Below are 26,383 nucleotides of genomic sequence, written 5' to 3'. Positions count from 1 at the left end.
CAAAGTGGTGGGATTACAGGCATGAGCCACCACGCCCAGCCTTTTCCTTTGAGATGGAGTCTCACCCTGGCACCCAAGCTGGAGTGCAGCGGCACTATCTCAGGTCACTGCAACCTCTGCCTCCCAGGTTCAGTTCCCCTGCCTCAGCCTCCCGAGTAGCTGGGACTACAATAGCTCACCACTACACCTGGCTAGATTTTTCTATTTTTAGTAGAGATGTGGTTTCATCTCTTCAATTACCAAAATGAGTTGGTTGCGATGGTAGGTGCCTGTAGTCCCAGCTACAAGAGGCTGAGGAGAATTGCTTGAACCCACGAGGTAGAGGTTGCAGTGAGCAGTGGTTGAGATCATGCCATTGCACTCCAGCCTGGGCAACAGGGATTGTCTCAAAAAAAGGAAAATTCACAGGGTAACTGAAGTTTTATTATCATTAATGGGACTGAAGTGCTTTAGCTCAGAAACAGATTTGTAAAACCATTACTGCTAACAAAGACATCATTATAAGCAAAGCTGTATCGACACTGAAATAATAACTGACCCACCTTGGAATTTTGGCCCCAATCTACCCGTTTCCCTGGGGGCAGATTGCCTTAAACCAGTTGTGCCCCTTTTACCCACTTTTGGCAACCCTTAACACTTGCTTGCCAAAAACCTGTCACCATGGCTATGGATTGTAGATTTTCCCAATTCCATTAATTCCTGTCACTAGTTGGGCATTTCTGTAGTGTCTTCTGTAACTTACTTTCCCAGCCTCAGACTCACCATGACTTTCTCCAAATAGCTCTATCAATACTTTAAGCTCAAAACCAATTAGCACGGGGGCCTATGAAACCTGACAATTTGCTCATATGGAGAATTAGGAAATATTGCACTTTAATGCGTAAGACACCTTGTAAAATACCCATAAAATTTTAACTGGCTGCAGTGTTAATGAAGCAAATGCCACGGAGTTATAATAGCCTTTGAATGTGATTTATGCTTACAACTAATGAACAAATGAAAAGCACTGTCTTTTTTCAAGTAAACACTACACACTCCAGATGGATTGCAAAAATTTATTAAAATTGGAGACATTGTTTTAATCTTCTTGTGCCATGAGACTCCATCAGGCGGTCTACAAAGACCATTGGGAGGCTGAAGATCACTTGGGCCCAGAAGTTTGAGGCTGTAGTAAGCTTCAAAGGCCACTGCACTCCAGCTTGGGTGAGGCAAGACCCTGTCTCAAAAAATAAGACAAGACTTTTAGCCACATTTACAGACTTCAATTAAAATGCTACATGGGAATGCAGAATATCAGATCTTTTATTGCCATCAAGTAATCAGTGAGAGAGTTCAAGTTGGATTGAGATCATCATGTATTCTGCAATTATAATAGTCCCAACATTTCCAATCCTTACCTTTCAAGCAGTAAGCTGCATGCTTGCTTGTTGTGGTCAATTAAAAACCCTGAAAGCAAAGCCAATATATTAATCATGGCAAAAAACAAATGTGTGATGCTTGTTAGTAGAGTAACCTCAGAATCAAAATGGAACGGTTTTATAGTGATATCATTATATTTCATTTGGCAGAATCATTACATCATTGGTTACGTTGAAAATTATCACATGTACCAAAAGCTGACTCACCTAGTTTAGGATAACAGGTCTGCCTGTTTGAAGATGAAAAATAATACCCATTTAAAATTTGCCCTACTAGATTTCCTTCTCAGTCACATTTTAACTTTTAAACAGCTAATCACTCCCATCTACAGATTAAGGTGTATATGCCACCAAAACCTTTTGCCACCTTAAAAATTTCCTTAGAAGTTTAAACTAACCTGCATTTCTTCAAGCATGAATTCTGAGTCCTGAAATTAAGGGACAATACACCGTAAGACAACTTGCATACAATTAGGAGTAATCCAAAATCTCCAAACATTATAGAATGGCTATATTCCCCTTTCCAGGGCATAAACTAGAATGTTACTGCCAGATACATCAGATAGGAGCGAAAGACTTAATATTGCTCATCAGCGTTAGTCTGCTGAACTATGTTATCATCATTGTATCGGCTTTGCAACACTTAAAAACCAGACTTGAGGCGGGGCACGGTGGCTCACGCCCGTAATCCCAGCACTTTGGGAGAATGAGGAGGGCAGATCACTTGAGGTCAAGAGTTCAAGACCAGCCTGGACAACATAGCTGTACAAAAATTAGCCAGGCATGGTGTCACATGCCTGTAATCCCAGCTACTCAGGAGGCTGAGGCAGGAGAATTCCTTGAACCCGGGAGGCAGAGGTTGCAGTGAGCTGATAGTGCTGCTGCACTCCATTCTGGGCAAGAGCTAGACTCGTCTCAAAAAAAAAAAAAAAAAAAAATACTTGGGACTGCTATACCTTTGCTTCTTTAAAACTTGCTCCACACAGTGTAGTCAAGCCGACTCTCCATACCTGCGGAAATTTAATCTCCTTTACCAATAGGTAGTAATAGGTGGATTTCTAAAAGATTTCCCAACTACTGTTTCAGTTTAAGATTAATCTCCATTTTCTTTCTCAGAGAGATTCCCATCTGCTTTAATTTTAAAATCATCACTAACAGTAGCTCAATCAATTAACGTTAACATCAACAAAACATGTACCTTTAAAAGGTATGACAGGAACTGTCTTCACGTCCTTATCCAAGCAAGCCATCCATGGATAAAAACGTTACCAGGAGCTGGAATACAAATGAGGACTTCCATTAAAATGCTAAACATCATTAAACTCTTTTCAAAGTTGTCTGTCACAGGGTTCTTCAGTGTTACCTTTGTCTACATGCTCATTTCAGGTCAGACATTTGATCAACATCATTACACAAACCCCGTTCCAAACATGCTCAAGGAAAACACATAAACACCGTTCCAAACATGCTCAAAGAAAATACAGTCAGTATTCATCAGCCAAGCCTTAAGCCATTAGCTCAGCAGTAAGCATATCACCATCAGCATTTTCATTAAGTCTATCTACTGTTTTCATTAATACTTACCAGAAACATTAGGCTGGTCCAGACAAGTTGGACTCCACCTAAGATATAAGAGTGGTCTTAGAATAGCCACAGATGTTTTCTCCCCCTGCCAAAACTAACAAATGCCTTTAGTCAGTTAGAGCTAATTAAGACCTTCATGTTCAGTCAGTGTTTGCTTATCATCACCCAGGTTGCATTTACAAACTTTCTTATTAATCATAACAAGGCAAGAATCCGCCATTTATTTAATGCATTCAGCACTGGTAGGAGGTAACTCTAAAAAGCCATTTGTGCCGTAGGCAGTTTGCCCAGTTACCTGTTTACTTGGATATAATTTCACTTACCATTTCAACTTCCAGCTTTCTGTCTAATGCCTGTAATTTTAATACAAAATTGTCAGCAAAGAATATTTTAATGGTAGATTGGTGGTACACTGCTTAACTATTAACAGCAAACCACAACCACCCCAGATACATCAGACAGATAGTACATCTCTTCATGATTCAATCTGCTGAACTATGCAACCATCATAGTATCTGTATTCACATTTTCTTCAGTATTAAACTTAGTGTCAATGAGAGCAATTCTCATTTGAAAAGGAGGAAGAGAAACACTAACATAGATAATCATCATTGCCTTGGCTATTTTCTAATCCCTTAAAAGTAAGAAGTACAATATAGAGGTTTCTCACCTGTGTGCCAATGGCTTGAGTTAGGCTTGCTCTTTAGGACCTGGGAAGAAACAACTTCATGTGAACTTTGGTGTACTCTCTAATGTTCCCCAAATCACCATTTTGGGTGCCTCAGTTAAGATAATGGTGGTTAAGATCCTCATCATTCTAGCACTCAAGAGTAGCAAATAAACTGTCATCATTGTGGCACATCCAATGGCTTTAAATCTTTTTGAGAGAGCATTTTCAACTTACTTCAGTAGCTATTCTCATCCGTCCTTTGGGACACAACTAGAAAACAAGAAGATGCAAGCTAAACAGTGACAACGAACCTCACGGCAGTCACGTTAAATATCAATGCTGTTAACATTAAAGCCTCAGAATAGAATTTCAGAAATCCCTTCTGTCCACTACTCTTAAAGCATCACAGGCTAAGACCACCTCTTAGATTTCATTCTTCCCACCACACTTTCCCCGATTCTTACCTGTCCATAAGGTGCTACCCAGAGCCACATTGCATCTGCACCCAGCACCATACCTAAAGAGATCGGGTACAGATTTTAATTCATTGTTCCACGGTTCTTTATGTCGTCTTTTTAAACCAATGATGCATTGGTTTATCTAGCGACAGGTAAAAGATACACTTAATGTTAGAAAAGAGCACTGCACCCGCAGTTAAGAACCACTAATGGCGGCCGGGCGCGGTGGCTCACGGCTTGTAATCCCAGTACTTTGGGAGACCACGGGTGGTGGACCACCTGAGGTCAGGAATTCAAGACCGGTCTGGCAAACATGGTGAAACCCCGTCTCTACTAAAAATATAAGACTAGCGTGGTGGCACGCGCCTGTAGTCCCAGTTACTTGGGAGGCTGAGGCAGAATTGCTTAACTCCGGACGGGGAGGTTGCCGTTAACCGAGATCGAGCCACTGCATTCCAGCCTGAGTGAGTGAACGAGGCTCGGTCTCAAAAAAAAAAGAAACACGAATGGAAATATTGATGGCACTGCGGAATGCAGGCACTTAAGAGAAGCACGTGGACTACCACCGACAGCCTTTCATGAGAGCGGGCGGCTGATGGAGGCTCGGGTGACGGCCCTTAACAATAGCTTACTCAGGTGACTCGGCATGTGCCACCATCAGAGCGGTTGGCATTCATCATCACTCTCAGATGTCCCTACCAACACAGGCTTCATCAGAGGCAGGGCACGAGAGCCGAGGCTTCTCCGCAGTTCTACCCGAACAACATAGTCGCAGCTTAGGTCACGCATGCACCATATGTGCAAATCCCCCCACCATCCTCAACTTGTAGGCCCTGCAAAGGCGCGCGACTGGCTTAGAAGTCCCAGTCAGTTCAGGGTCACCTTAGCAGACAAAGGCTGGAAGGCCCAAAAACCCGCAACATTCACAAAGATAAAACATACCTCACAAAAGTCGACTCCTACCTCGAAAAGACAAGATGGTGCCTGGGCTCCTGTTTATAAGAGTTCTTTTGATGACGTCACGACGCACGCTCCCGGCAGCGTCCGCTTCGGCCCCTCCCCCTAACCTCCCTCAATTTTCCCCTCATCCAGTACCACCTTCTTCCCACCCCCCTAAGCCCGCCCCTTTTCCCCGCCCTTCCTCGCCATTGTGGGCAGAGACATGACCGTCCACGTGATGCCTTGCTCCCCCCGCTCCTCCCGACTGAGGAGGAAGAGCAGAGAGGGGAGGGGGCGCGAGGCAAGGAAAGCTCTGGGGGTGGGGGAAGGGGGGCGGTGTAAGGCTGAGTGATTTCCTTCCGGCACGTCGCCCGCTCCATGGGAGGGGGTGGGGGGTTTCACTTCCGGGACGGTGTTCCGGCCCATTCCGGCCCATTTCCACCCCCGGAGGTAGGTGCTGCTCCTTGACTGGACTCGGGCCCCACACCCCGGCGCCACTTCCCTGCACCTGGGTCTCCTCGCCCGCCCTCCGCCGCAGCGCGCTCCTGGGGCGCTCAGCTACTTTCCTTCACCCCGCCTCCAGGCACCAGGCGACCTTCCACCCCCTTGGCCCCCGGCCGGGCTGATCTGCCAGACCCGCCCCCTAGCGGGGCCCCTCCCTCAGGACCCCGGGAAGGGCGGCCGCATCCCCCTCCCCCTCCCCCACCGTAGCCGGGACACACCCAGATAAGCACACCCACCTCTCGGCAGCTCCCCGCCCGCCGCCGCCTAGAGCCGGTCCCCGGGCGCCGCCCCCTTCCTAGTTCTTACCTGAGCGCTGGCTCCCCCGCCCGACGCCTTGTCCCCCCCATCTTCTCCAAAGTTCCTCAGTGACATTTTGCCCTTTAGCCAGTTCCCCTCTCCCCAGGCTTCCTAACGCAGAAGAAAGCTGCTCAAGTGCTGGAGTGGCCAACCCCATGCCGTTCCCAATTCTCCCTCTTACAGCTCTCACCCCTCCAGTGCCGACGGTAGCGAAAGACTTTCCTCCAGGGGCTTCCTCACTGGGGAATTGCCGGAAAGAGCAAACAAAAAAGGCGCTGGTGTAGGCTCCAAAATAAACACATCTGAATTCATGATGGCATCGACAGAGGCTCTTATTGGATTAAAAGTTTCAAAACAAACAATAACGCTTTGGAAAAAGGTCAGATTGGCTAAAGTTGATTGTTGAAAACAGTGTATACACTTCCCTATTTAATAAGTGTGTTGTTAATGCGGGGCAGTACTGTGAGCTTGGCAGAATAAGTTTCTGAAGTTTCAGGTGTGGTGTAACTGTGTAATATATAGATAAGTGAACGCACATTGGGCTTAAGTAAATGTCTTCCTGTTCGGATTTATACAAACTACTTTCAGTAGTTGAAACTGTACTTTCAACTATCTTGTATACAGCTTCAGGTTTAGTGTTTCAGCCATTTTTTAAAAAATATTTTAATGGAAAAATGTTGGGCATACTTGGTAAATGCTGTATTTTTTCACCGGATCTGGAGAACTAAGTTTCAGGATGGAAGTATCATCACCACCTTGGAACTGCCAACTTCGAATTTGGCAGATTTACCCAGCCTTCCTAATTTTGACAACTGAACTTTACATTCTCTGCATCTTGGTTGAATCCTGGCACAGCTGTGGGATTTTTCCTAGAGTTTGCCTCACAGCCCTATAACCAAAGTCTTTTTGTGGGGGGGGGGGGGCTCTGATTCTTAAGCTTAGAAATATTAGCCTACATTCATGTGGGATAGTCCCTTTATAAAATAATAAGCATAATTCTTGCAGCAGGTAGTAAAATACTAAGAAGAGGGATATCAAGCCACGTATGTAGAATTGCATTTATTCAGAAAGCTTTCCTCCTCCAGAGAAAAGTTGTCAAGTTATGAGATGTTATGTTCAGTCTGCAAGTATCTTATAGTTAACACTTAAAAGTCCTTCCCCCTACCTTCTGTTGAACTTCTGTTTTGATGTTATATACCTTTTTAGTAAGGAAAGCATAGTCATAACATGAATTTTTTAGGAGTCTAAAGATCACTTTTTAGTTTTAACTGTATCCTCCTGTGAAACTTAAACTAAAAAACCTGTTGGTAATTCTGTTTCCACATCTAAACATAAGGAAGGTATTTCTTTTATCTGGAGATTTTGAAATTTTACCAGATAACTATGTTTAAATACTTTCGAAATGGAAAACATCCGGGAAGTAAAATTGTAGTTATTAATGAGAATATGGTTTCTTTTTTCAGCAGGGTTGAATGCACCCTCAGGCACGACCATGGAGAAAGGTGGGAACATACAATTGGAGATTCCTGACTTCAGCAACTCTGTCCTGAGCCATCTAAACCAGTTACGCATGCAGGGCCGTCTCTGTGATATTGTGGTCAATGTGCAAGGACAAGCTTTTCGGGCTCACAAAGTGGTGCTGGCTGCCAGCTCCCCCTATTTCCGGGATCACATGTCCTTGAATGAGATGAGTACAGTCTCCATTTCAGTCATCAAGAACCCTACTGTTTTTGAACAGCTCCTTTCTTTCTGTTACACAGGGCGGATATGCCTGCAACTGGCAGATATCATCAGCTACCTAACAGCTGCCAGTTTTCTGCAAATGCAGCATATTATAGACAAATGTACACAGATCCTGGAGGGCATTCATTTCAAAATTAATGTGGCTGAAGTTGAAGCAGAATTAAGTCAAACAAGGACAAAGCATCAAGAGAGACCTCCAGAGTCTCACAGGGTTACGCCAAATCTCAACCGCTCCCTTAGCCCACGACATAATACCCCAAAGGGAAACCGGCGAGGTCAGGTTAGTGCTGTGCTGGATATCAGAGAGCTAAGTCCTCCTGAGGAGTCCACCAGCCCTCAGATCATTGAACCAGGTTCTGATGTAGAGAGCCGTGAGCCCATTCTTCGGATCAACCGAGCAGGACAGTGGTATGTGGAGACAGGAGTGGCTGACCGTGGGGGTCGGAGTGATGATGAAGTTAGAGTTCTTGGAGCAGTACACATCAAAACTGAAAATCTGGAGGAGTGGCTTGGGCCTGAGAATCAGCCTTCTGGAGAAGATGGGAGTAGTGCAGAGGAAGTAACAGCCATGGTGATTGATACCACAGGCCATGGTTCTGTAGGACAGGAAAATTACACTTTAGGGTCTTCAGGAGCCAAGGTGGCTCGGCCAACAAGCAGTGAAGTTGACAGGTAGGTTTGGTTTGGTTTGGTTTTCCCATGTAATGGCTATTGTGTAGACATCACTAAAGTGTCCTCTGTAGTACAGAGAGCATTTTCATTACCTGATTTTCTTGGTCAGAATAAGTTGATGTTGGGGAAACTGAAGGTGTGCCGAAAGACTTGCATTCTTATTTTTTTAAACCAGGAAACTCCATTCCTGAAGTATTCACGATGTTGTGAGAACTGTGGTAAAGTTAGACACTTCCATGAATCAGAATAGCATCTGCAGCCACACTAGGATAGGATCAGTAATTGCCAGGGCTTCCTCGGGATTCCAGGCAGGGAGCCGATCATCAGCTGGGAACCTAGCAGCATTGCCCTTCCTTGGTGTGTTATCACACAGGTAGGTGGCCTCCAGGAGTCTCACTTTCTTTTGTGGCACTGCTTACTTTTCTTTGCCCCCAAGTACTAAATTAGAGGAAGTATGGTACTTCCAGTAATTGTTCTTTTCAAATTAGTAAAATAGTAATTCTGAAGAAAAGCATTATGGATATTTTTCATCTCTTTTTCCCTTGTCATGTGATGGTATCTTCCCTGTTTTCTTTCATGGGTGACTGCTGCTACCACAGGCCTGACGATCTCCCTTTTTTTTCACCAGTGCTACTATGCCCCATGCCTCACTTTTCTCTTTTAATACATTGTATTTATTAGACATTTCTTTTTGGTGGAAATGCCATGGGTTTCAGTCAATTGAGAGAAAGTCTCAATTAAAAGAAAGAAATATTACTAATTTAGATTGGTAATATTTGTTCTTTTTCCCTCTTAAAAATAAATTTAAATTGACTATAGGAGCAAAGAAAACTAAAGAACTATTACTTTGGTCTTGAGAAACAAATGTATCACAGAGATTCAGTTAGTGTATACCGTATCCACTTCAGGTGGTCTTTTTATTTTATTTTACTTATCTCATTTGAGACGGAGTCTCGCGCTATCACCCAGGCTGGAGTGCAGTGGTGCGATCTCGGCTCACTGCAAGCTCTGCCTCTTGGGTTCACACCATTCTCCTGCCTCAGCCTCCCGAGTAGCTGGGACTACAGGTGCCTGCCCCCATGCCCGGCTAATTTTTGTGTGTGTGTTTTTAGTAGAGATGGGGTTTCGCCATGTTAGCCAGGATGGTCTCGATCTCCTGACCTCGTGATCCGCCTGCCTCAGCCTCCCAAAGTGCTGGGATTACAGGCGTGAGCCACTGCACCCGGCCTTATTTTATTTTATTTTTGAGATGAAGTCTCACTCTGTTGCCCAGGTTAGAGTGCAGTGGTGCAATCTTGGCTCACTGCAGCCTCTGCCTCCTGGGTTCAGGCGTTTCTCCTGCCACTGTGCCTGGCTTCAGGTGCTCTTGATTTGAGTATTGTCTTCCTGTGTCCTTATTAAAATAATCTTGAGTATAGAACTTGTCCTCCTATGTTAGAACTGTATCAGAAGTTCTCGGGTGATGGATGCACCAAAATCTCACAAATCACCAAAGAACTTATTTATGTAACCAGATACCACCTGTTCCATGATAACTTATGGAAATAAAAAAAATTTAAAAAAAGAAAACTATCAGAAGTAGTATCAGGGCCAGGTGTGGTGGCTCACACCTGTGATCCCAGCACTTTGGGAGGCTGAGGCAGGTGGATCACTTGAGGCCAGGACTTTGAGACCAGCCTGGCCAACATGGTGAAACCCCATCTCTACTAAAAATACAAAAATTAGCCGAGCGTGGTGGCGCACACCTGTAGTCTCAGCTACTGGGCCAGCTGAGGCAGGAGAATCGCTTGAACCCAGGAAGTGGAGGTTGCAGTTAGCTGGGATCGTGCCACTGTACTCCAGCCTGGGCAACAGAGCAAGACTCTGTCTCAAAAAAAAAAGTAATATCAACTTCAATGCAAAGATTTTTTAATCTCCATGATCTATATCAGTAGTCTAAAATACAGATTATTATGGGACCTTGGGAAAGAAACAGCCAAAAACCTGGTAATTATGTAGAAGAAACAAAATTATAGGCCCCGTTTTAATTTATTCTTTTATGGTCTCCCAGTATTTATATAAAGAAGAAAGGTTATATTTAGCTTTAGCTTCACCAGCTCATATGGTCTGTTATGTCGTTTTGTGTTTATTAAATTTACTAGGGCTAACCTATTATTTCAAATCAGATTATGTATTAACTCCACGAAACTATTCCTCAGTTATTTGTTGCTTGGTTTGTTCCCCCTTCCTCAGCCATAGAATAAAGAGGGGCAACATCACCATTTTTCAGGTTCTTTGATGCTGCTTTTCTATTAGTCCCCTTTATGTTCCTCTTCCAACAGATTTAGCCCCTCCGGCAGTGTTGTTCCCTTGACAGAGAGACACAGAGCCAGAAGTGAGTCTCCTGGGAGAATGGATGAGCCTAAGCAACCCAGCTCCCAGGTATGGAGTTGTGGATTTAGAACTGCTGTGGTGGTTGGAGGAATTGCTACTGTGTATGAATAGAAAATAATGAAAAAGGAAAGATGTAGGAGAGGTAACAGTGGCCCTGTTAAAGAAATACTGTATTTTTTTTCCCTGAGGGTAGCAGAAGTTTAATATTAAAATTATACAGAGACATCACCAGAAAGGAAAATTGCAGACTGGCATTTCTACCAAGCATAGATGTAAATATTTTGAAAAGAACATTAACAAATTAACACTGATAGCTGGTTTAACATTTTAAAATTAATCATTGTAATCTGTTTCATTAATAAGGAAAAAGTGATAAATTACATGTGACAATTTTGATAGATACAGAGAAGAGCAATTGGCTAAAACTCTTAGCAAACTAGAAATACAAGGGAACTGGCTGGGCGCGGTGGCTCACGCCTGTAATCCCAGCACTTTGGGAGGCTGAGGCAGGTGAATCACCTGAGGTCCGGAGTTCGAGACCAGCCTGACCAACATGGAGAAAACCCGTCTACTAAAACTGCAGAATTAGCCGGGCATGGTGGCACGTGCCTGTGATCCCAACTACTCCGGAGGCTGAGGCAGGGGAATGGCTTGAACCCGGGAGGTGGAGGTTGCTGTGAGCTGAGATTGCGTCATTGCACTCCAGCCTGGGCAACAAGAGTGAAACTCCGTCTCAAAAAAAAAAAAGAAAACAGTAAAGAAATACAAGGGAACTTTCTTAATCTGATTGAAAGTATCTATCTAAAAAATCTATAGAAAACATCTTTTTTTTTTTGAGACGGAGTCTCGTGTCTCACCCTGTCGCCCAGGCTGGAGTGCATGGAGTGCAGTGGCACAATCTCTGCTCACTGCAAGCTCCGCCTCCCGGGTTCACGCCATTCTCCTGCCTCAGCCTCCCGAGTAGCTGGGACTACAGGCGCCTGCCACCACGCCCGGCTAATTTTTTGTATTTTTTAGTGGAGACGGGGTCTCACCGTGTTAGCCAGGATGGTCTCCATCTCCTGACCTCGTGATCCACCCACCTCGGCCACTTAAAGTGCTGGGATTACAGGCGTGAGCCACTGCGCCCAGCCCAGAAAACATCTTAATAGTAAATTATTGAAAGCTTCCCTTGTGTGATGGGAAATGAGACAGACTGCTACCACCACTTCTACCCAGCTTTTTATTTGTAGTCCTAATCAGTACAATAAAGCAAGAAATACAAATTTATAGCGTAAGGATGAGAAAGAAATAGAACTTTTGTTATTAGTAGACAGCCTGACTTGTTATGTAAAAAATGCAAAGTGAAATACTGTATTTGATTACTTTTTTTTTTAATTCTTGCTTGTGGGCCTGCAGGAAAATACACTTTTGGTGTCAGCAGAGTTTGGGAAATATAAAAAAGTAAGATTGTGGAACTCTTTCCTGATTATAATAACCGTACTATAGACCTAATAGTAATAAAAAATAATCCCAGAAAACTACGTACAGGTAATTTAGGACCTGGAATGGAAAGTCTGATTTTTATACGTGTGCGTGTATGTGTGTGTGTGTACATGTGTACTGTATATACTATAGTATACACACACTATATATACTGTGTGTAGTATACACACACACAAAACACAGTTACCAAGTTACTGATTTTTTTTTTTTTTTTTTTGAGACGGAGTCTTGCTCTGTCGCCCAGGCTGGAGTGCAGTGGCGCGATCTTGGCTCACTGCAAGCTCCACCTCCCGGGTTCACGCCATTCTCCTGCCTCAGCCGCTCCGAGTAGCTGGGACTACAGGCGCCCGCCACCACGCCTGGCTAATTTTTTTTGTAATTTTAGTAGAGACGGGGTTTCACCGTGGTCTCGATCTCCTAACCTCTTGATCCGCCCGCCTCGGCCTCCCAAAGTGCTGGGATTACAAGCGTGAGCCACCGCGCCCGGCCCAAGTTACTGATTTATAGCATTTTATTTATATGTGTGTGTGTGTGTGTGTGTGTGTGTGTGTGTGTGTGTGTGTGTGTATTTTTTTTTTTTTTCTTTTTTTTTTTTTTGAGGCAGTCTTGGCTCTTGTCACCCAGGCTGGAGTGCAGTGGTGTGACCTCGGCTCACTGCAGTCTCTGCCTCCTGGGTTCAAACGATTCTCCTGCCTCAACCTCCTGAGTAGCTGGGATTACAGGCGCCCGCCAGCACGCCTAGCTAATTTTTGTATTTTTAGTAGATAACAGGGTTTCACCATGTGGGCCAGGCTGGTCTTGAACTCCTGAACTCAGGTGATCTGCCCACCTCAGCCTACGAAAGGCTTACAGTTGTGAGCCACCGCTCCCGGCCTGCATTATATATTTGTAAACAAATTGCTTATGATTTTTTTTTTCTGAGATAGGGTCTCACTCTGGTTGACCAGGCTGCATTGCACTGGTGTGATCTCAACTCACTTTAGCCTCAACCTCCGAGGTTCAGGTGATTCTCTCACCTCAGCCTCCTGAGTAGCTGGAACTACAGGTGCGCACTACCATGCTCAGCTAATTTTTTTGTGTGTTTTTAGTGGAAATGGCGTTGCACCAGTTTGCCCAGGCTGGTCTCAAACTCTTGGACTCAAGCAATCTGCCTGCCTCAGCCTCCCAATTTGCTGGGATTACAGGCGTGAGCCACTGTGCCCAGCTGCTTACACATTTTTATGTGTGTTTGCTATTTCATGTACTGTGTCTTGTCATTTATTTTCTTCTGAATATTTTGTTAGACTAACACATTCTAGAAAGGATAGGAATGATGGTTTTTTTTCTATTTTCTTTGCAACTTTCCTTAGCAACTAGTATGAGTAGTTGGTTGATATTTTTGTTTTTTTCTCACAGGTCTGATTGAATGATTTTTTTTAAAGCTCATGAACTCACCAAGTAGAAGACAATAAATTGTGAACATTTTTGCCTTTAAAAAGTAAACACTGTTGAATTAAGATTACATAGCTCATGTTTCTACCCTCTGCATTACACTGATAGTATCTTGTCTAATTTTTAACTAAACCACTGAATTATTATTACTTTTCTTTTTAGACGGAGTCTGGCTCTGTCACCCAGGCTGGAGTGCAGTGGCGCAATCTTGGCTCACTGCAACCTCCACCTCTCTGGTTCGAGCAATTCTCCTGTCTCAGCTTCCCGAGTAGCTGGGACTACAGGCACATGCTACCACGCCCAGCTAATTTTTGTATTTTTAGTAGAGACAGGGTTTCATCATATTGGTCAGGCTGGTCTCAAACTCCTGACCTCAGGTAATCCAACCGCCTCGGCCTCCCGAAGTGCTGGGATTACAGGCATAAGCCACTGTACCCAGCCTAAACCACTGAATATTTATTGTGTGCATGGTGTAGTAATAGCAGTAAGACATTGTTACAAACTACGTTTTTTAGTTTTGATAAGATGTTAGAGAAAATATTAGGAGCTTGGAGGAAAGGTAATTTCGCGCGTATTATTAGGGCCCTTTTTCTCCTCATCTCTCAAATGTGGTACGATAATGCAGAGGAGGCTGTTAAGCAGATATAGGCATGTGTCACTAATTGACAGTATATTCGGAGAAATGCTAGACCATTTTGTCATTGTGCAAATATAGAGTATACTTACACAAATTTAGATGGTATAACCTACTGCACACCTAGTTTATATGATATATCCTGTTCCTCCTAGGCTACAAACCTGTATAGCATGTTACTGTACTGAATACTGTAGGCAGTTATAAAGTAAATATTTGTGTATCTAAACATAAATTACTAAATATCGTAGTAAATATTTGTGTATCTAAACATAGAAACGATAGTGTAAAAATATTGTATTATAATCTTATGGAAGCACGGTTACATATGTGGTCCATCATTGACCAAAATGTTATGTAGTACATAACTGTAAATTCAGTAATGAGACAGACATTACAACTTAATGGGAGCATAAGACAGACTAACAAATACACACAAGAAAACTGTAAGACTCTACAGTGTAAACTTCAGTAATAGTGTTGTGGGACTAAGATTGCTTAAAAGGCAATGGAATAATGAAATCAGTGTCCACTTAAGGAAAGTGTTGTCAAGATTTTCTTTTTTTTTTTTTGGAGACAAGATCTCGCTTTGTCACCCAGGCTAGAGTGCAGTGGTATGATCATGGCTCACTGCAGCCTTGCCCTCCCTGGCTCAAGCAGTCCCCTCACCTCAGCTCCTGAGTAGCTGGGACCACAGGCATGTGCCACCACACCCAGTTAATTTTTTTTTTTTTTTTTTGTAGGCACAGGGTTTCACTGTGTTGCCCAGGCTGATCTCGAATTCCTGAGCTCAGTGGTGGCACACACCTGTAATCCCACCACTTGGAAGACCAAGGTGCAGTCCTCTCACTTTGGTCTCCCAAGGGGTGGGACTACAGATGTGAGCCACCACATCCAGCCTCAAGGATGTTTTAAATGCAGTTTTTAAATAAGTTAGGAAGGGATAATTTATTCCATTTATAGATGAGATAGGGATAAGAATTAGAATTCTGTAAGAATATTTACCTTCTTGAAGCAAAAGGTACAGACAGGCTATAATGAAATAAGAGATAAGTAAGATTGTGGGAGATTATATTAAGGGTAATATATATGCCTTAATGGATATGAAAGTTTAATATGGTAAGTCTACTCACCAGTTTTTTCCCCCTACTACAGAGAACTACAACAGGGCAAGGACTTACAGTAAGAATGAATATTGATAGATTTGAAGAGCTTCCTGATTATGGGGGTGATTAAACTGGAACACACTAATAAAGTTACTCTTTTACTTAAAAACATTCTGTATCTTTTTCTATGACATGAAGATTAATATACTTGGCCTAATTTTTCAAGTGATTTACAGTCTTTTTAACCCAACTTTTCCCACCACTCATCAGCTTCACTGTCTCAAACAGATAGACTCTCCCTGTGTCAGAACCACATTAAACTATTTCTCTTTCTGCATCTAAAGTCTGAATGCCTCATTTCTTTTCAGGTGTCTGGGTTCAGCCAAGGCCCAGCTCCTAGTTTTATCTGTCCTAACAGCTCCAGTCCTCTTTGATTTTTCCTTTTTAGGCTACTATTATAGCATGGTACAATACAATTTTTCCTAATTCTCTAGACTCAATATATGTTGTTCCTTTTTTATTTACATTAGTTTTGTGTCTCCTATTAAACTGAAATCTCCTTGAGAGCAGAGACCACATTTTCTTTCCTCTTTTTGTTTTTGTCTTTTGACAGTTTTAGTACCAATAAGTCTTTGTTTATTCATTGTATTTTCCCAGGGAAAGGAGAAGGGAAGGAAGGGGAAAGAGTCAGCCTGTGTTACAGAATGAGTAGAAAATGGGCAAGGAAGTACCCAGTACAGCAAAATCAACCATCAAATAAACACACCCCAGCGATGGGGTCACCAATGCCCAAAGAGGCTCTGTCTCCTGCAGTTCAGGAATGAGGGGAAGGGACCAGGAAAAGAACAGACAGGTACAGACTTTCCTATCCTCCCTTCCACCTCATAAATTCAAGATTTCACATAAACCTTTAGTTTCTAGTGGTAAACATGAAGTTACATTTGTTCATCTCCTATTAAGCAATCTTGTGGCCACTTTGACATAAATTTCTTACACCTGTATAAAAGTTCTTGAGTGACTTGGATATAAATTCAACATTTAGGCCGGGCGCAGTGGCTCATGCCTATAATCCCAGCACTTTGGGAAGCTGAGACGGGCGGATCGCTTGACGTCAGGAGTGAGGTTCAAGACGAGCCTGGCTAACATGGTAAAACCCCTTCTCTAGTAAAAATACAAAAACATTAGCCAGACGTGGTGGGTACCTGTAATCCCAGATAATTGGGAGGTTGAGACAGGAGAATCGTTTGAACCTGGGAGGTGGAGGTTGCAGTGAGCCAAGACCGTGCCATTGCCCTCCAGCCTGGGCAAGAAGAGCAAAACTCCATCTCAAAAAAAAAAAAAAAATCAGCATTTATTCTCTTTCTTGGCTTCCTGACCTCACTTTCTACATGGAAAGCCCCCAATTGCTTCTCTCTACTTTAGGATTAAAGATAAGGTAGGTTTAATCCATCCAGAATCCAGCAGTGTCTTAAGGGTTTAGCATGAATCACATCAAGAAAAATGGTCTTGACTCAGGAGGGACGGGGGTTTCCTAGCTTCTTCAGGATTTTTGCATCAATCGGTTCAGAGTTGTGGAGATGCCCTAAAAATTAAATATGTGTATGCGTGGGTGTGTAGATTTTCTTTTGGGGGTCAATGGAAAAGAGGGAGAAGGGTAGGAGACAAATTTTTAGGACAGAAGATCTGGCCCAATAGGTAATAGGGAAAGGAGAAAATAAAAGAAAGGATGGTTCAAGATCCCCACTTTTAAGAAGAGGGCTCCCCAGTCTAATGTTTCAGATTTTTTGCCAGGTACAGAACCTTCTGTCAAAGATGCTTTGGCTATTTTTCTCTCAATACAAAAAGAAGTTTGTAAACAAACCCCAGAAGAACACAGAGAAGTAATTTGCAACTATCGGCTGGGTGAGGTGGCTCACACTTGTAATCCCAGCACTTTGGGAGGCCCAGATATGTGGATCACCTGAGGTCACGAGTTCGAGACCAGCCTGGCCAACATGGTGAAACCCCATCTCTGCTAAAAATAAAACATGAGCCGGGCATGGTGGTGGGCACCTGTAATCTCAGCCACTTGGGAGGCTGCAACAGGAGAATCACTTGAACCTGGGAGGCAGAGGTTGCAGTGAGCCGAGATGATGCCACTGCTCTCCAGCCTAGGTGACAAAGCAAGACTGTCTCAAAAAAGAACATGGAGAAAGACCAGCACATTATATTTAGACAAACTAGGCCACCTAGCAATCACCAACTCAGTGAAGTCCTACAAAGCCCAGACAAATACAGTAACTAATGGGGTGTGGGGGAAAGCATTTAGGGGAAACAAGAACACGGGATCGGACATACTACCCAAGTGTGTTTTATTGCATTTGAGAGACCACATTTTCTTATCTTTGTATCTCTGACATTATCTTCTTAGTGCCTGATTAATAGTTGTTTTATCTCTAAGTAACTCTAACTAAGTTTACTTAGTAGTTGCCCAATAAATAGGCACCTACTAAATAGGGAGTTATTTAGTTACTTGTAAAATCCTTAATTTTGGAGATCTTTCAAAACCATTAATACACCAAACCAAGTGACTTTTTAAGGCCCTTCAGTTAACTTTGGATCTGTGGCTAGTAACTGAAAATTAGAATGGTAGAAGGCTTTGAAGTCCATGTAAAGAATCTAGACTGATGTTTGTTTTAGAAAATATGGAAACTTTTCATTTATATGGAGTTTTCATATAAATTATATGGAATAATTCATTAAGAAATAGCTATTGAACCAGGCACTGATCAAATTCCTAGATATTTGGCAATGCAGAATGTCCCTGTGCTTACAACAGAGTTTACAATCTAATAGGTAATTGCCAAGTGAGAGGAATGAAATAATCCACCTCTTGACAACAGAGAGAACCATGAGGTAGCCATTTTTGCCTTTGCTTCTTTTTAAAGTTTAAAACAAAACTACAAAAAGTATATTGCTGCCATTGACAAGGACCCAATCTACATTTTGTGGTGTTCTATTGCAACTTCACTGCAGTAATTTTTTGGATGAGACTGATCATAATGTGTGATGTTTATGCTTACAGTTTATCACTGATTACTAAAATGCATTTACTTTCTGCATGTGGACAATACTGTATGATATTACCTTCCTTAGAGTTGGGGAGATTTCTTTTTTTTTCTTTTTTTTTTTATTATGCTTTAGGTTCTAGGGTACATGTGCACAACGTGCAGGTTTGTTAACACATGTATACATGTGCCATGTTGTTGTGCTGCACCCGTTAACTCGTCATTTACATTAGGTATATCTCCTAATGCTATCCCTCCCCCCTCCTCCCACCCCACGACAGGCCCCGGTGTGTGATGTTCCCCACCCTGTGTCCAAGTGTTCTCATTGTTCAGTTCCCACCTATGAGTGAGAACATGCGGTGTTTGGTTTTCTGTCCTTGTGATAGTTTGCTGAGAATGATGGTTTCCAGTTTCATCCACATCCCTACAAAGGACATGAACTCATCCTTTTTTATGGCTGCGCAGTATTCCGTGGTGTATATGTGCCACATTTTCTTAATCCAGTCTATCATTGTGGACATTTGGATTGGTTCCAAGTCTTTGCTATTGTGAATAGTGCTGCAATAAACATACATGTGCATGTGTCTTTATAGCAGCATGATTTATAATACTTTGGGTATATACCCAGTAATGGGATTGCTGAGTCAAATGGTATTTCTAGTTCTAGATCCTTGAGGAATCGCCACACTGTCTTCCACAATGGTTGAACTAGTTTACAGTCCCACCAACAGTGTAAAAGCATTCCTATTTCTCCACATCCTCTCCAGCACCTGTTGTTTCCTGACTTTTTAATGATCGCCATTCTAACTGTTATGAGATGGTATCTCATTGTGGTTTTGATTTGCATTTCTCTGATGGCCAGTGATGATGAGCATTTTTTCATGTGTCTGTTGGCTTCATAAATGTCTTCTTTTGAGAAGTGTCTGTTCATATTCTTCACCCACTTTTTGATGGGGTTGTTTGATTTTTTCTTGTAAATTTGTTTGAGTTCATTGTAGATTCTGGATATTAGCCCTTTGTCGGATGGGTAGATTGTAAAAATTTTCTCCCATTCTGTAGGTTGCCTATTCACTTTGATGGTAGTTTCTTTTTTTTTTTTTTCTGAGACAGAGTCTGGCTCTGTCGCCCAGGCTGGAGTGCAGTGGTGCAATCTCTGCTCACTGCAAGCTCTGCCTCCCAGGTTCACGCCATTCTCCTGCCTCAGCCTCCCAAGTAGCTGGGACTACAGGCACCCACCACCACGCCCAGCTAATTTTTGTATTTTTAGTAGAGACAGGGTTTCACCATATTAGCCAGGATGGTCTCAATCTGCTGACCTCATGATTCACCCACCTCGGCCTCCCAAAGTGCTAGGATTACAGGCATGAGCCATTGCGCCCGGCCCTGATGGTAGTTTCTTTTGCTGTGCAGAAGCTCTTTAGTTTAATTAGATCCTGTTTGTCTATTTTGGCTTTTGTTGCCATTGCTTTTGGTGTTTAAGTCATGAAGTCCTTGCTGATGCCTGTGTCCTGAATGGTATTGCCTAGGTTTTCTTCTAGGGTTTTTATGGTTTTAGGTCTAACATTTAAGTCTTTAATCCATCTTGAATTAATTTTTGTATAAGGTGTAAGGAAGGGATCCAGTTTCAGCTTTCTACACATGGCTAGTCAGTTTTCACAGCACCATTTATTAAATAGGAAATCCTTTCAGAGTTAGGGAGATTTCTTAGGGTATTGTTACTCTCAAGATTATAAATATGAATTTGTAATGTTTAATAATAGCCAACATTTATTCAGCACTTTAGTGTATTAACTCATTCAATGCTCAAAGCAACTAGTGAGGGGATGCTATTACTATATTCACTTTACAGGTGAGGAAACTGAGGAATAGAAGTGTTAACTAACTTGCTGCAAGTCACACAATAAATAGAACTCAGATTTGAACACAGGTTCCAGCATCTTTAATTGCTATGTAATATTATGCATTCATTGCATAATATTTTAGGACCATTGAGGTCCTAAAAGTTACCATTGTATTTAGAAAAAAGAGTACTGTTGGCCGGGCACGGTGGCTCAAACCTGTAATCCCCGCACTTTGGGAGGCCAAGGCGGGCAGATCACCTGAGGTCGGGAGTTCGAGATCAGCCTGACTAACATGGAGAAATGCCGTCTCCACTAAAAATACAAAAAATTAGCCGGGCATGGTGGTGCGTTCTGTAATTCCAGCTACTCGGGAGGCTGAGGCAGGAGAATTGCTTGAACCCGGGAGGTGGAGGTTGCGGTGAGCCGAGATCGCACCGTTGCACTCCAGCCTGGGCAACAAGAGCGAAACTCCATCTCAATAAAAGAAAAAAGAGTACTGTTACTGTGTTCAGTTCTCATGAGACTCCTCTAAAGCTGGCAAATCATATGATAACCTTTGTACCTTATGGATGAGAAGACAGCCTTAGAGAAGTTACTCTGTTTTGTCCTTGGTCACCCAAGACCTTTAGTGGGATGATTCCTCATTCTTTATGTGAACTCAGTTTTTATTATCCAGGAAAATGAAGCAGAAAGAAATATTAATATAAAACAAATAAAATAATCTTAAAACCTCAGTCTTAGTATTCAACCCTTGACTTTACATGCTGCTTCCCAAACCTGTTGAGAACTGCCTTTATTGGAAAGGCTGAATAGCACCGTCAGCATAGGAAGGGACAAAACACATTTAGAAATTAAAAGGGCACAAGATCTTCTATATCTTAGGGGGAAAAGTACGGGCACAAGATTAATTGCTAACTAGATGAATCTTGCTTCAGTTACTCCGGAATCAACTTTGACATTTTCTTCTCTTTGCATTGGTACTTTATCCTTTGTTAAACATATAATTCCCTCCTAGATATTTAAAAAGGTTTTTATTCCCCTAATATGATTTCAGAAGTCAGTCATTATTAACTCAGGGTAAAAAAAAATTTCTGATTGATTTTTTAAATATAGAATTTTGAAAAGAAGCATTTCTAAATCCAAAGATTTTTTTTTTTTTTTTTGAGGTGGGGTCTTGCTTTATCACCCAGCCTGGAGTGCAGCGGCCTGATTACAGCTCACTGCAGCCTTGGCTTCCCAGGCTCAAGCGATCCTCACACCTCAGCCTTCCTAAGGAGCTAAGACTACATGTGCGCACCACCACACCCAGCTAATTTTTTATTGTTATTTTTTGTACAGGTGGGATCTTGCTGTATTGCCCAGGCTGGTCTCAAACTCCTAGGCTCAAGTTATTCTCCCACCTCAGCCTCCCAAAGTGCTGGGATTATAGGCATGAGCCACCACATCTGGCCTTAAATCCAAGATTTTTAAGTAATTATTGAAAGGAATATGTTCATACTGCCTCCTAGTTTTCAGATAAAAGAAACCCATGCCCTCAGACAGTTTACTCTGAAGTCAATTAAACTTTAATAGTCTTTAGAGTGCAAATAATATGTTCGTATGATACTGAATATTTTACATAAAAAGGAATACTGTCACCTACAAATTGTATACATTTTTATAAAGCTAGCTACTGCTAGATTAAAATGTGGTATTAATGATAATGTCACAATTTATAATATGTTGCCATTATATATTCTATACTATCTGATATAATAAATGGTAGCCATTAGCCACTTGTCACATGTGGCTATTTAAATTTCAATTGTAATTAATTGAAAGCACTTACAATTGTAAAAATTACTCAGTTGTATTAGCCATAGCAACTCAATAGCAACAGGTGGCTGGTGGCTACTGTAGTGAGTGGGGTAGAGCATTTTCATCATCACTGATAGTTCTGGCTGAGTGTCGTGGCTTACACCTGTAATCCTGGCACTTTGGGAGACCGAGGTGGGTAGATTGCTTGAGTCCAGGAATTCAGAACCAGCCTGGGCAACATGGCAAAGCCCCATCTCTGCAAAAAGTACAAAAATTATCTGGGAGTGGTGGTGTGTGCCGGTGGTCCCAGCTACTCAGGAGGCTGAGATGGGAGGATCATCTGATCCTGAGGAGGTCTAGGCTGTAGTGAGCCGTGATCACACCACTGCACTCCAGCCTGAGTGAGAGTCCCTGTCTCAAAACAAAAACAAAAACAGATAGTTCTGTTAGACCAGCACTGCCTAAGTATTTGATTGTCTAGAATATAATTGTAAGATTAGGATCCAGGGTGTAGTGTAAGTGGGCTTAGTTTCTCCTCAGATTACTATAAAATGGTACATTCAGCAGGGGTTTAATAAGCATCCAGTTTGTCAGCCAGAAAGTAACTTTACTGTGTTGTTCTTTTATAGTAATGGAATAGAGTAGTCTCAATTTTTTAAAAATTATTATGGTAATATCTTTACTTTTTGGTAATAATTTTCTGTTTGATTCGCCACTAAAAAGGTACATATATCTTAGTAACAAGTAAAAATAGATTTGATTGCTTTTAATGTGTATGCTTAATAATATTTGTTCCTTCTTGGTTATTTTCCTTACCTGGTACAGGTAGAAGAGTCAGCAATGATGGGAGTAAGTGGCTATGTGGAGTACCTCCGAGAGCAGGAAGTATCTGAGCGGTGGTTCCGGTACAACCCTCGTCTCACCTGCATCTATTGCGCCAAATCATTCAACCAGAAGGGAAGCCTGGACCGCCACATGCGCCTACACATGGGGATCACGCCATTCGTCTGCCGCATGTGTGGCAAGAAGTATACCCGGAAAGATCAGCTGGAGTATCATATCCGCAAGCACACAGGCAACAAGCCCTTTCACTGTCATGTCTGTGGCAAAAGTTTCCCCTTCCAGGCCATCTTGAATCAGCACTTTCGCAAAAACCACCCTGGCTGTATACCCCTGGAGGGGCCTCACAGCATCTCCCCTGAAACAACTGTCACATCTCGAGGACAAGCTGAGGAAGAGTCACCTTCACAGGAAGAGACAGTTGCTCCTGGGGAAGCTGCCCAGGGCTCTGTGTCCACCACTGGGCCAGATTGAAACATCCAGGGGGAGGGGGCTGACCCTCTTCCCCTTTGAGCCATAAGCAGCCAGCATCAGAGCCATGGGCTGATACTTAGATTCACAAAATGCCACATCACTAGGCCAGAAGATGCTCCCAAGATGTTGCCAAACTGGAGGATCAGCAACATACACAAAAGCACTAAAGGCTCCTCCCTTCTTATTGCCCGCCTCACACTTTGGAAAATAATCAAGCAAATCAACTTTCTAATTCAGGGATCAACAGCCTTGGTTTGTTAACTTTATAAGAAAAAAGGTTTTTTAACAAAACGATGGTGATAAATGGTCATTTATCTATCAGTCATGTTTGAACACTGTACTTTGGTCCATATCATCTTGGTGGCTATAATTGCCCAGATCTAAAAAATGCAGCAGGAGCCTCAACCATCTGAAGCAGCCAACCACAAGAGAGGAGGTAGTCATGATGGTGATGAGGAGGAGAAATTTCTCCTCTTCCTTCCCTGCCATAACATGCATTTTTGTGTTTCAAGAAAAAACAAATGAATACTGGTGGTTCTTATTTTGAAAGGTTAGACTTTATCTTTCCCCTGACTAGGCATCTAATACTTTGCCTGGTTATTTCATATAATCAGCCATCTTGAAGCAGTATTCTAGTGGACAGCATCACCTGAAGCACTTGGCAACTGGGAGTGAAATGAGCAGCAAAGTGTATGCAATAGGTACTGCTACATTTGGGGGCTTGAGTGTTGTGTTGAGGAAGAGGAGAGCAGGGAGGGAAGTGTTTATATGTTTTGCAAATATCAAACAGCACAGAGCCGTTCTGCAACTTCCTGACTGGTATTTGTAAACCATAGTGCTACACATCCTTGGGTAATGGCTCTAGTTCAGGTGAATTAATGTGTTAGGCTGACTACCAAAGTTTCATCCAGTCTCTTTGGCTCCTATTTTCACATTCAGCAATATTGTACATCAAAAATGTCACTTTCCAGTGAAATGAGCCTGGATTGTATTTTTAAATCCACAGGTCTCCATATTTGATAACTTTTATATGAAGTTTTAAACATGTTTTTTCTGCAGTATTGTGGTTGAAGAAATTCAACTCTATGGTTCTTACTGCAACCACAATTTCATTTCCTTATAAATATGTAATAGTTTATATTTTCAGGCGTATAGAAGAACCTCACTTAAACATAACTATGTCTCGGGTCTGCAAACCTAGTAATTCATAAACCAACCATCAGCAAATAGCTGGTGACTCCAAGAGCTTTGCTTTTTAATAATATACTACAGGGCACTTATCAGAAAACATCATGCAGAATCATGTTGCAATAAATGATCAAAGGATCAATTTTGATCAGGTTTGGTTACTTAGTCATTCCTAAGATTTTTAAAACTTCAAGGGACCCTTTTAGTAATTCTGGGTATTTCTAAGATTCTTAATCCAGCACTGAGAGAAAGAACTTACCAAACATGTAGAGCTTTAGATACCCTGTCTTTCATGCGGTGAGAGAAGGAGGAATATTAAGGGATGCGGGCAAATAGATGCTTATAACTTACAGTGCAAGTTGAAAAATCTCTAGCTTCTCTTGACGGAGCACTAGTTGTTGGGGTTCTTTTAAGTATTTAAGTATGTAATGGTTTAAGAAATTGTTTCAGTGCAGAGGCATAGAGTATTGTAAAAGAGATTTGGCAGAGGGGCAGGTCATACCTGCACTGGTGAACCATTTGTGAGAATGTTAGTCATGTGCTCCTTTCCTGAGATTGCTTTGTGGTTTGTGAAAAGGTGGGTAGAAAAGAAAGAAATTTCTCTGAGATAAGAAATTAGAATGCAAAGGGTAGATCTTAAGCAATCTGAGAATTGTACATGTACATAAAGCTGCACCCTCTCACAAGAGAAAGGTTATTTTATCTTCTGAAAAAGCATAGAAATGCATCTTTTATGGGAAGATAATGATGCTACCATTTAATAAGAGCCTACCCTTAAAGGCAGCATTGAAACTGTATTTTGTCTTTAGAAGACATAGACTGGTGCATCCTCCGCTTTAGTTAGGCAACAGCATGATAGGGAAAAAACTGTCTTCTAAAGCCGTCTTTAGGGACTGGCTATGCTCTGTGGCATAGAAAAGGTAAAGTTGAATTAGACAAAAATCTTTAGGGAAACAACTGGCAATAAGGTTTTCAGTGGACAGATTTTGTCATTACTAAATAGGCAGTGAGGTGAGAAGTACAGATTATGCTGCTTTGGATGGAGCTTTTAAGCCTACCAAAAAACTTTTAAGTCCATCCTACTTTTGAGAAATAGTATGCTAGAAAGTTCTTTTTTTCTTTTTCTTCTTTGTTGTATTTTTTAGAGACTGTGTCCTGCTCTTGTCACCCAAACCAGAGTGCAGTGGTGCAATCGTAGCTCACTGTAATCTTGAACTCCTAGGCTCAAACGATTCACCTGCCTCAGCCTCCAGGTAGCTAGGACTATAGGCATGCACCAGCATGTCTAGCTAATTTTTTAATTTTTTTGTAGAGACGGTGTCTCTACAAAATTTGCCTAGGTTGGTCTTGAACTCCTGGCCTCAAGTAATCCTACCACCTTGACCTCCCAAAGTGCTAGGATCACAGGCGTGAGCCAGTGAACTTGGCCTGGAGAAAGAATTCTTTGTTGCTTTGTTAGTTTCTTAGATTATATGTGAGAAAATGGAGCTTTTTAAACTATTACCAAATTTTAAAGGTGAAGTGCAGTAATTTCTGTAAAGAGAAACTTTGCAGCATTTGTCAATTCTCCATCCAGGGTTAGCAACAAACAAATGAGGTAAGGACTATCTCATTCATGTGGAAATGCTATGAATGTTTGGTGGGTTTCCCCTCCCTTTTCTTTTCATTCACTTTAAATAGCTTTTTCCTATATTGATACTGTGAATAGGGTGCTTCCTGGTTATCTAGGACCGCTTTAGCACAATCATGTTTGCTGGTTCTCTCAATTGGCCTAGCCAGAGCCACAAAATTCATGAAAATTTAAGGCAGACTAGCTTTTAAACAAATTAAAACTTCTGAAAACAATTTCGGCATTTTCGTTAGAAGAGATATCATTATTCTA

At 42.1% G+C, this 26,383-nt stretch overlaps 2 protein-coding genes and 10 non-coding genes across 27 annotated transcripts; 1 reads left to right on the top strand and 11 right to left on the bottom strand.

Annotated features, from left to right (window-relative positions):
• Positions 1 to 170: 170 nt before the first annotated feature.
• On the bottom strand, positions 171 to 5,179 carry LOC116472437 (uncharacterized). Of its 11 annotated transcripts, none has more exons than XR_009214539.1 (12): positions 5,094 to 5,178; positions 4,137 to 4,189; positions 3,907 to 3,942; positions 3,673 to 3,712; positions 3,326 to 3,355; positions 3,003 to 3,040; positions 2,617 to 2,693; positions 2,375 to 2,428; positions 1,817 to 1,846; positions 1,626 to 1,648; positions 1,398 to 1,446; positions 1,042 to 1,216 (listed from the first exon to the last, which is right to left on the bottom strand). XR_009214539.1 is itself a non-coding variant. In XM_058442833.1 (4 exons), exons 1-4 carry the CDS (start codon positions 1,948 to 1,950, stop codon positions 928 to 930), a joined length of 495 nt encoding a protein of 164 aa, XP_058298816.1. In that variant the 5' UTR covers positions 1,951 to 2,368; the 3' UTR covers positions 171 to 927. The 11 variants fall into 11 exon arrangements, 1 of the variants encoding a protein (XP_058298816.1); XR_009214540.1 differs by having other exon boundaries at positions 1,042 to 1,220; positions 5,073 to 5,169; XR_009214538.1 differs by having other exon boundaries at positions 5,073 to 5,169.
• Positions 1,287 to 1,363, bottom strand: LOC116473996 (small nucleolar RNA SNORD81). Its single transcript, XR_004249541.1, has one exon. It is a non-coding gene; the product is annotated as a small nucleolar RNA SNORD81 (small nucleolar RNA).
• LOC116474009 (small nucleolar RNA SNORD47) lies at positions 1,511 to 1,587 on the bottom strand. The gene has a single exon (XR_004249553.1). It is a non-coding gene; the product is annotated as a small nucleolar RNA SNORD47 (small nucleolar RNA).
• On the bottom strand, positions 1,969 to 2,050 carry LOC116474013 (small nucleolar RNA snR60/Z15/Z230/Z193/J17). The gene has a single exon (XR_004249556.1). It is a non-coding gene; the product is annotated as a small nucleolar RNA snR60/Z15/Z230/Z193/J17 (small nucleolar RNA).
• LOC116473997 (small nucleolar RNA SNORD79) lies at positions 2,494 to 2,578 on the bottom strand. Its single transcript, XR_004249542.1, has one exon. It is a non-coding gene; the product is annotated as a small nucleolar RNA SNORD79 (small nucleolar RNA).
• Positions 2,768 to 2,832, bottom strand: LOC116474028 (small nucleolar RNA SNORD78). The gene has a single exon (XR_004249569.1). It is a non-coding gene; the product is annotated as a small nucleolar RNA SNORD78 (small nucleolar RNA).
• Positions 3,112 to 3,172, bottom strand: LOC116474012 (small nucleolar RNA SNORD44). The gene has a single exon (XR_004249555.1). It is a non-coding gene; the product is annotated as a small nucleolar RNA SNORD44 (small nucleolar RNA).
• On the bottom strand, positions 3,450 to 3,517 carry LOC116474026 (small nucleolar RNA SNORD77). The gene has a single exon (XR_004249568.1). It is a non-coding gene; the product is annotated as a small nucleolar RNA SNORD77 (small nucleolar RNA).
• LOC116473987 (small nucleolar RNA SNORD24) lies at positions 3,780 to 3,861 on the bottom strand. Its single transcript, XR_004249534.1, has one exon. It is a non-coding gene; the product is annotated as a small nucleolar RNA SNORD24 (small nucleolar RNA).
• On the bottom strand, positions 4,025 to 4,084 carry LOC116474031 (small nucleolar RNA SNORD75). The gene has a single exon (XR_004249572.1). It is a non-coding gene; the product is annotated as a small nucleolar RNA SNORD75 (small nucleolar RNA).
• Positions 4,779 to 4,858, bottom strand: LOC116474010 (small nucleolar RNA SNORD74). The gene has a single exon (XR_004249554.1). It is a non-coding gene; the product is annotated as a small nucleolar RNA SNORD74 (small nucleolar RNA).
• An 86-nt stretch (positions 5,180 to 5,265) lies between the features above and the next one.
• On the top strand, positions 5,266 to 24,649 carry ZBTB37 (zinc finger and BTB domain containing 37). Of its 6 annotated transcripts, XM_032160950.2 has the most exons (5): positions 5,266 to 5,519; positions 6,054 to 6,249; positions 7,337 to 8,285; positions 10,607 to 10,706; positions 22,825 to 24,649. In XM_032160950.2, exons 3-5 carry the CDS (start codon positions 7,363 to 7,365, stop codon positions 23,311 to 23,313), a joined length of 1,512 nt encoding a protein of 503 aa, XP_032016841.1. In that variant the 5' UTR covers positions 5,266 to 5,519; positions 6,054 to 6,249; positions 7,337 to 7,362; the 3' UTR covers positions 23,314 to 24,649. The 6 variants fall into 6 exon arrangements, with proteins under 6 accessions (XP_032016841.1, XP_032016843.1, XP_058298814.1 ...); XM_032160952.2 differs by lacking the exon at positions 6,054 to 6,249 and having other exon boundaries at positions 5,389 to 5,519; positions 7,334 to 8,285; XM_058442830.1 differs by lacking the exon at positions 5,266 to 5,519 and having other exon boundaries at positions 5,568 to 6,249; positions 7,334 to 8,285.
• The last annotated feature ends 1,734 nt before the right edge of the window (positions 24,650 to 26,383 follow it).

The sequence above is a fragment of the Hylobates moloch genome, unplaced genomic scaffold (assembly GCF_009828535.3).
Source record: "Hylobates moloch isolate HMO894 unplaced genomic scaffold, HMol_V3 SCAFFOLD_8, whole genome shotgun sequence".
NCBI classification, from domain to species: domain Eukaryota; kingdom Metazoa; phylum Chordata; class Mammalia; order Primates; family Hylobatidae; genus Hylobates; species Hylobates moloch.
Note: the sequence above shows the minus strand (reverse complement) of the source record. Positions and strands in the feature narration are given on the sequence as shown.

Excerpts from the sequence above, each read along its gene's own strand:
- LOC116472437 (XM_058442833.1), bottom strand. The coding sequence starts at position 1,950 with ATGCCCTGGAAAGGGGAATATAGCCATTCTATAATGTTTGGAGATTTT. Across the intron at positions 1,447-1,625 it reads GACCTGTTATCCTAAACTAG|GGTTTTTAATTGACCACAAC; the intron begins GTGAGTCAGCTT and ends CTTTGCTTTCAG. Across the intron at positions 1,217-1,397 it reads TGCAGCTTACTGCTTGAAAG|GGTCTTGCCTCACCCAAGCT; the intron begins GTAAGGATTGGA and ends TTTTTGAGACAG.
- ZBTB37 (XM_032160950.2), top strand. The coding sequence starts at position 7,363 with ATGGAGAAAGGTGGGAACATACAATTGGAGATTCCTGACTTCAGCAAC. Across the intron at positions 8,286-10,606 it reads ACAAGCAGTGAAGTTGACAG|ATTTAGCCCCTCCGGCAGTG; the intron begins GTAGGTTTGGTT and ends CTCTTCCAACAG. Across the intron at positions 10,707-22,824 it reads CTAAGCAACCCAGCTCCCAG|GTAGAAGAGTCAGCAATGAT; the intron begins GTATGGAGTTGT and ends TACCTGGTACAG.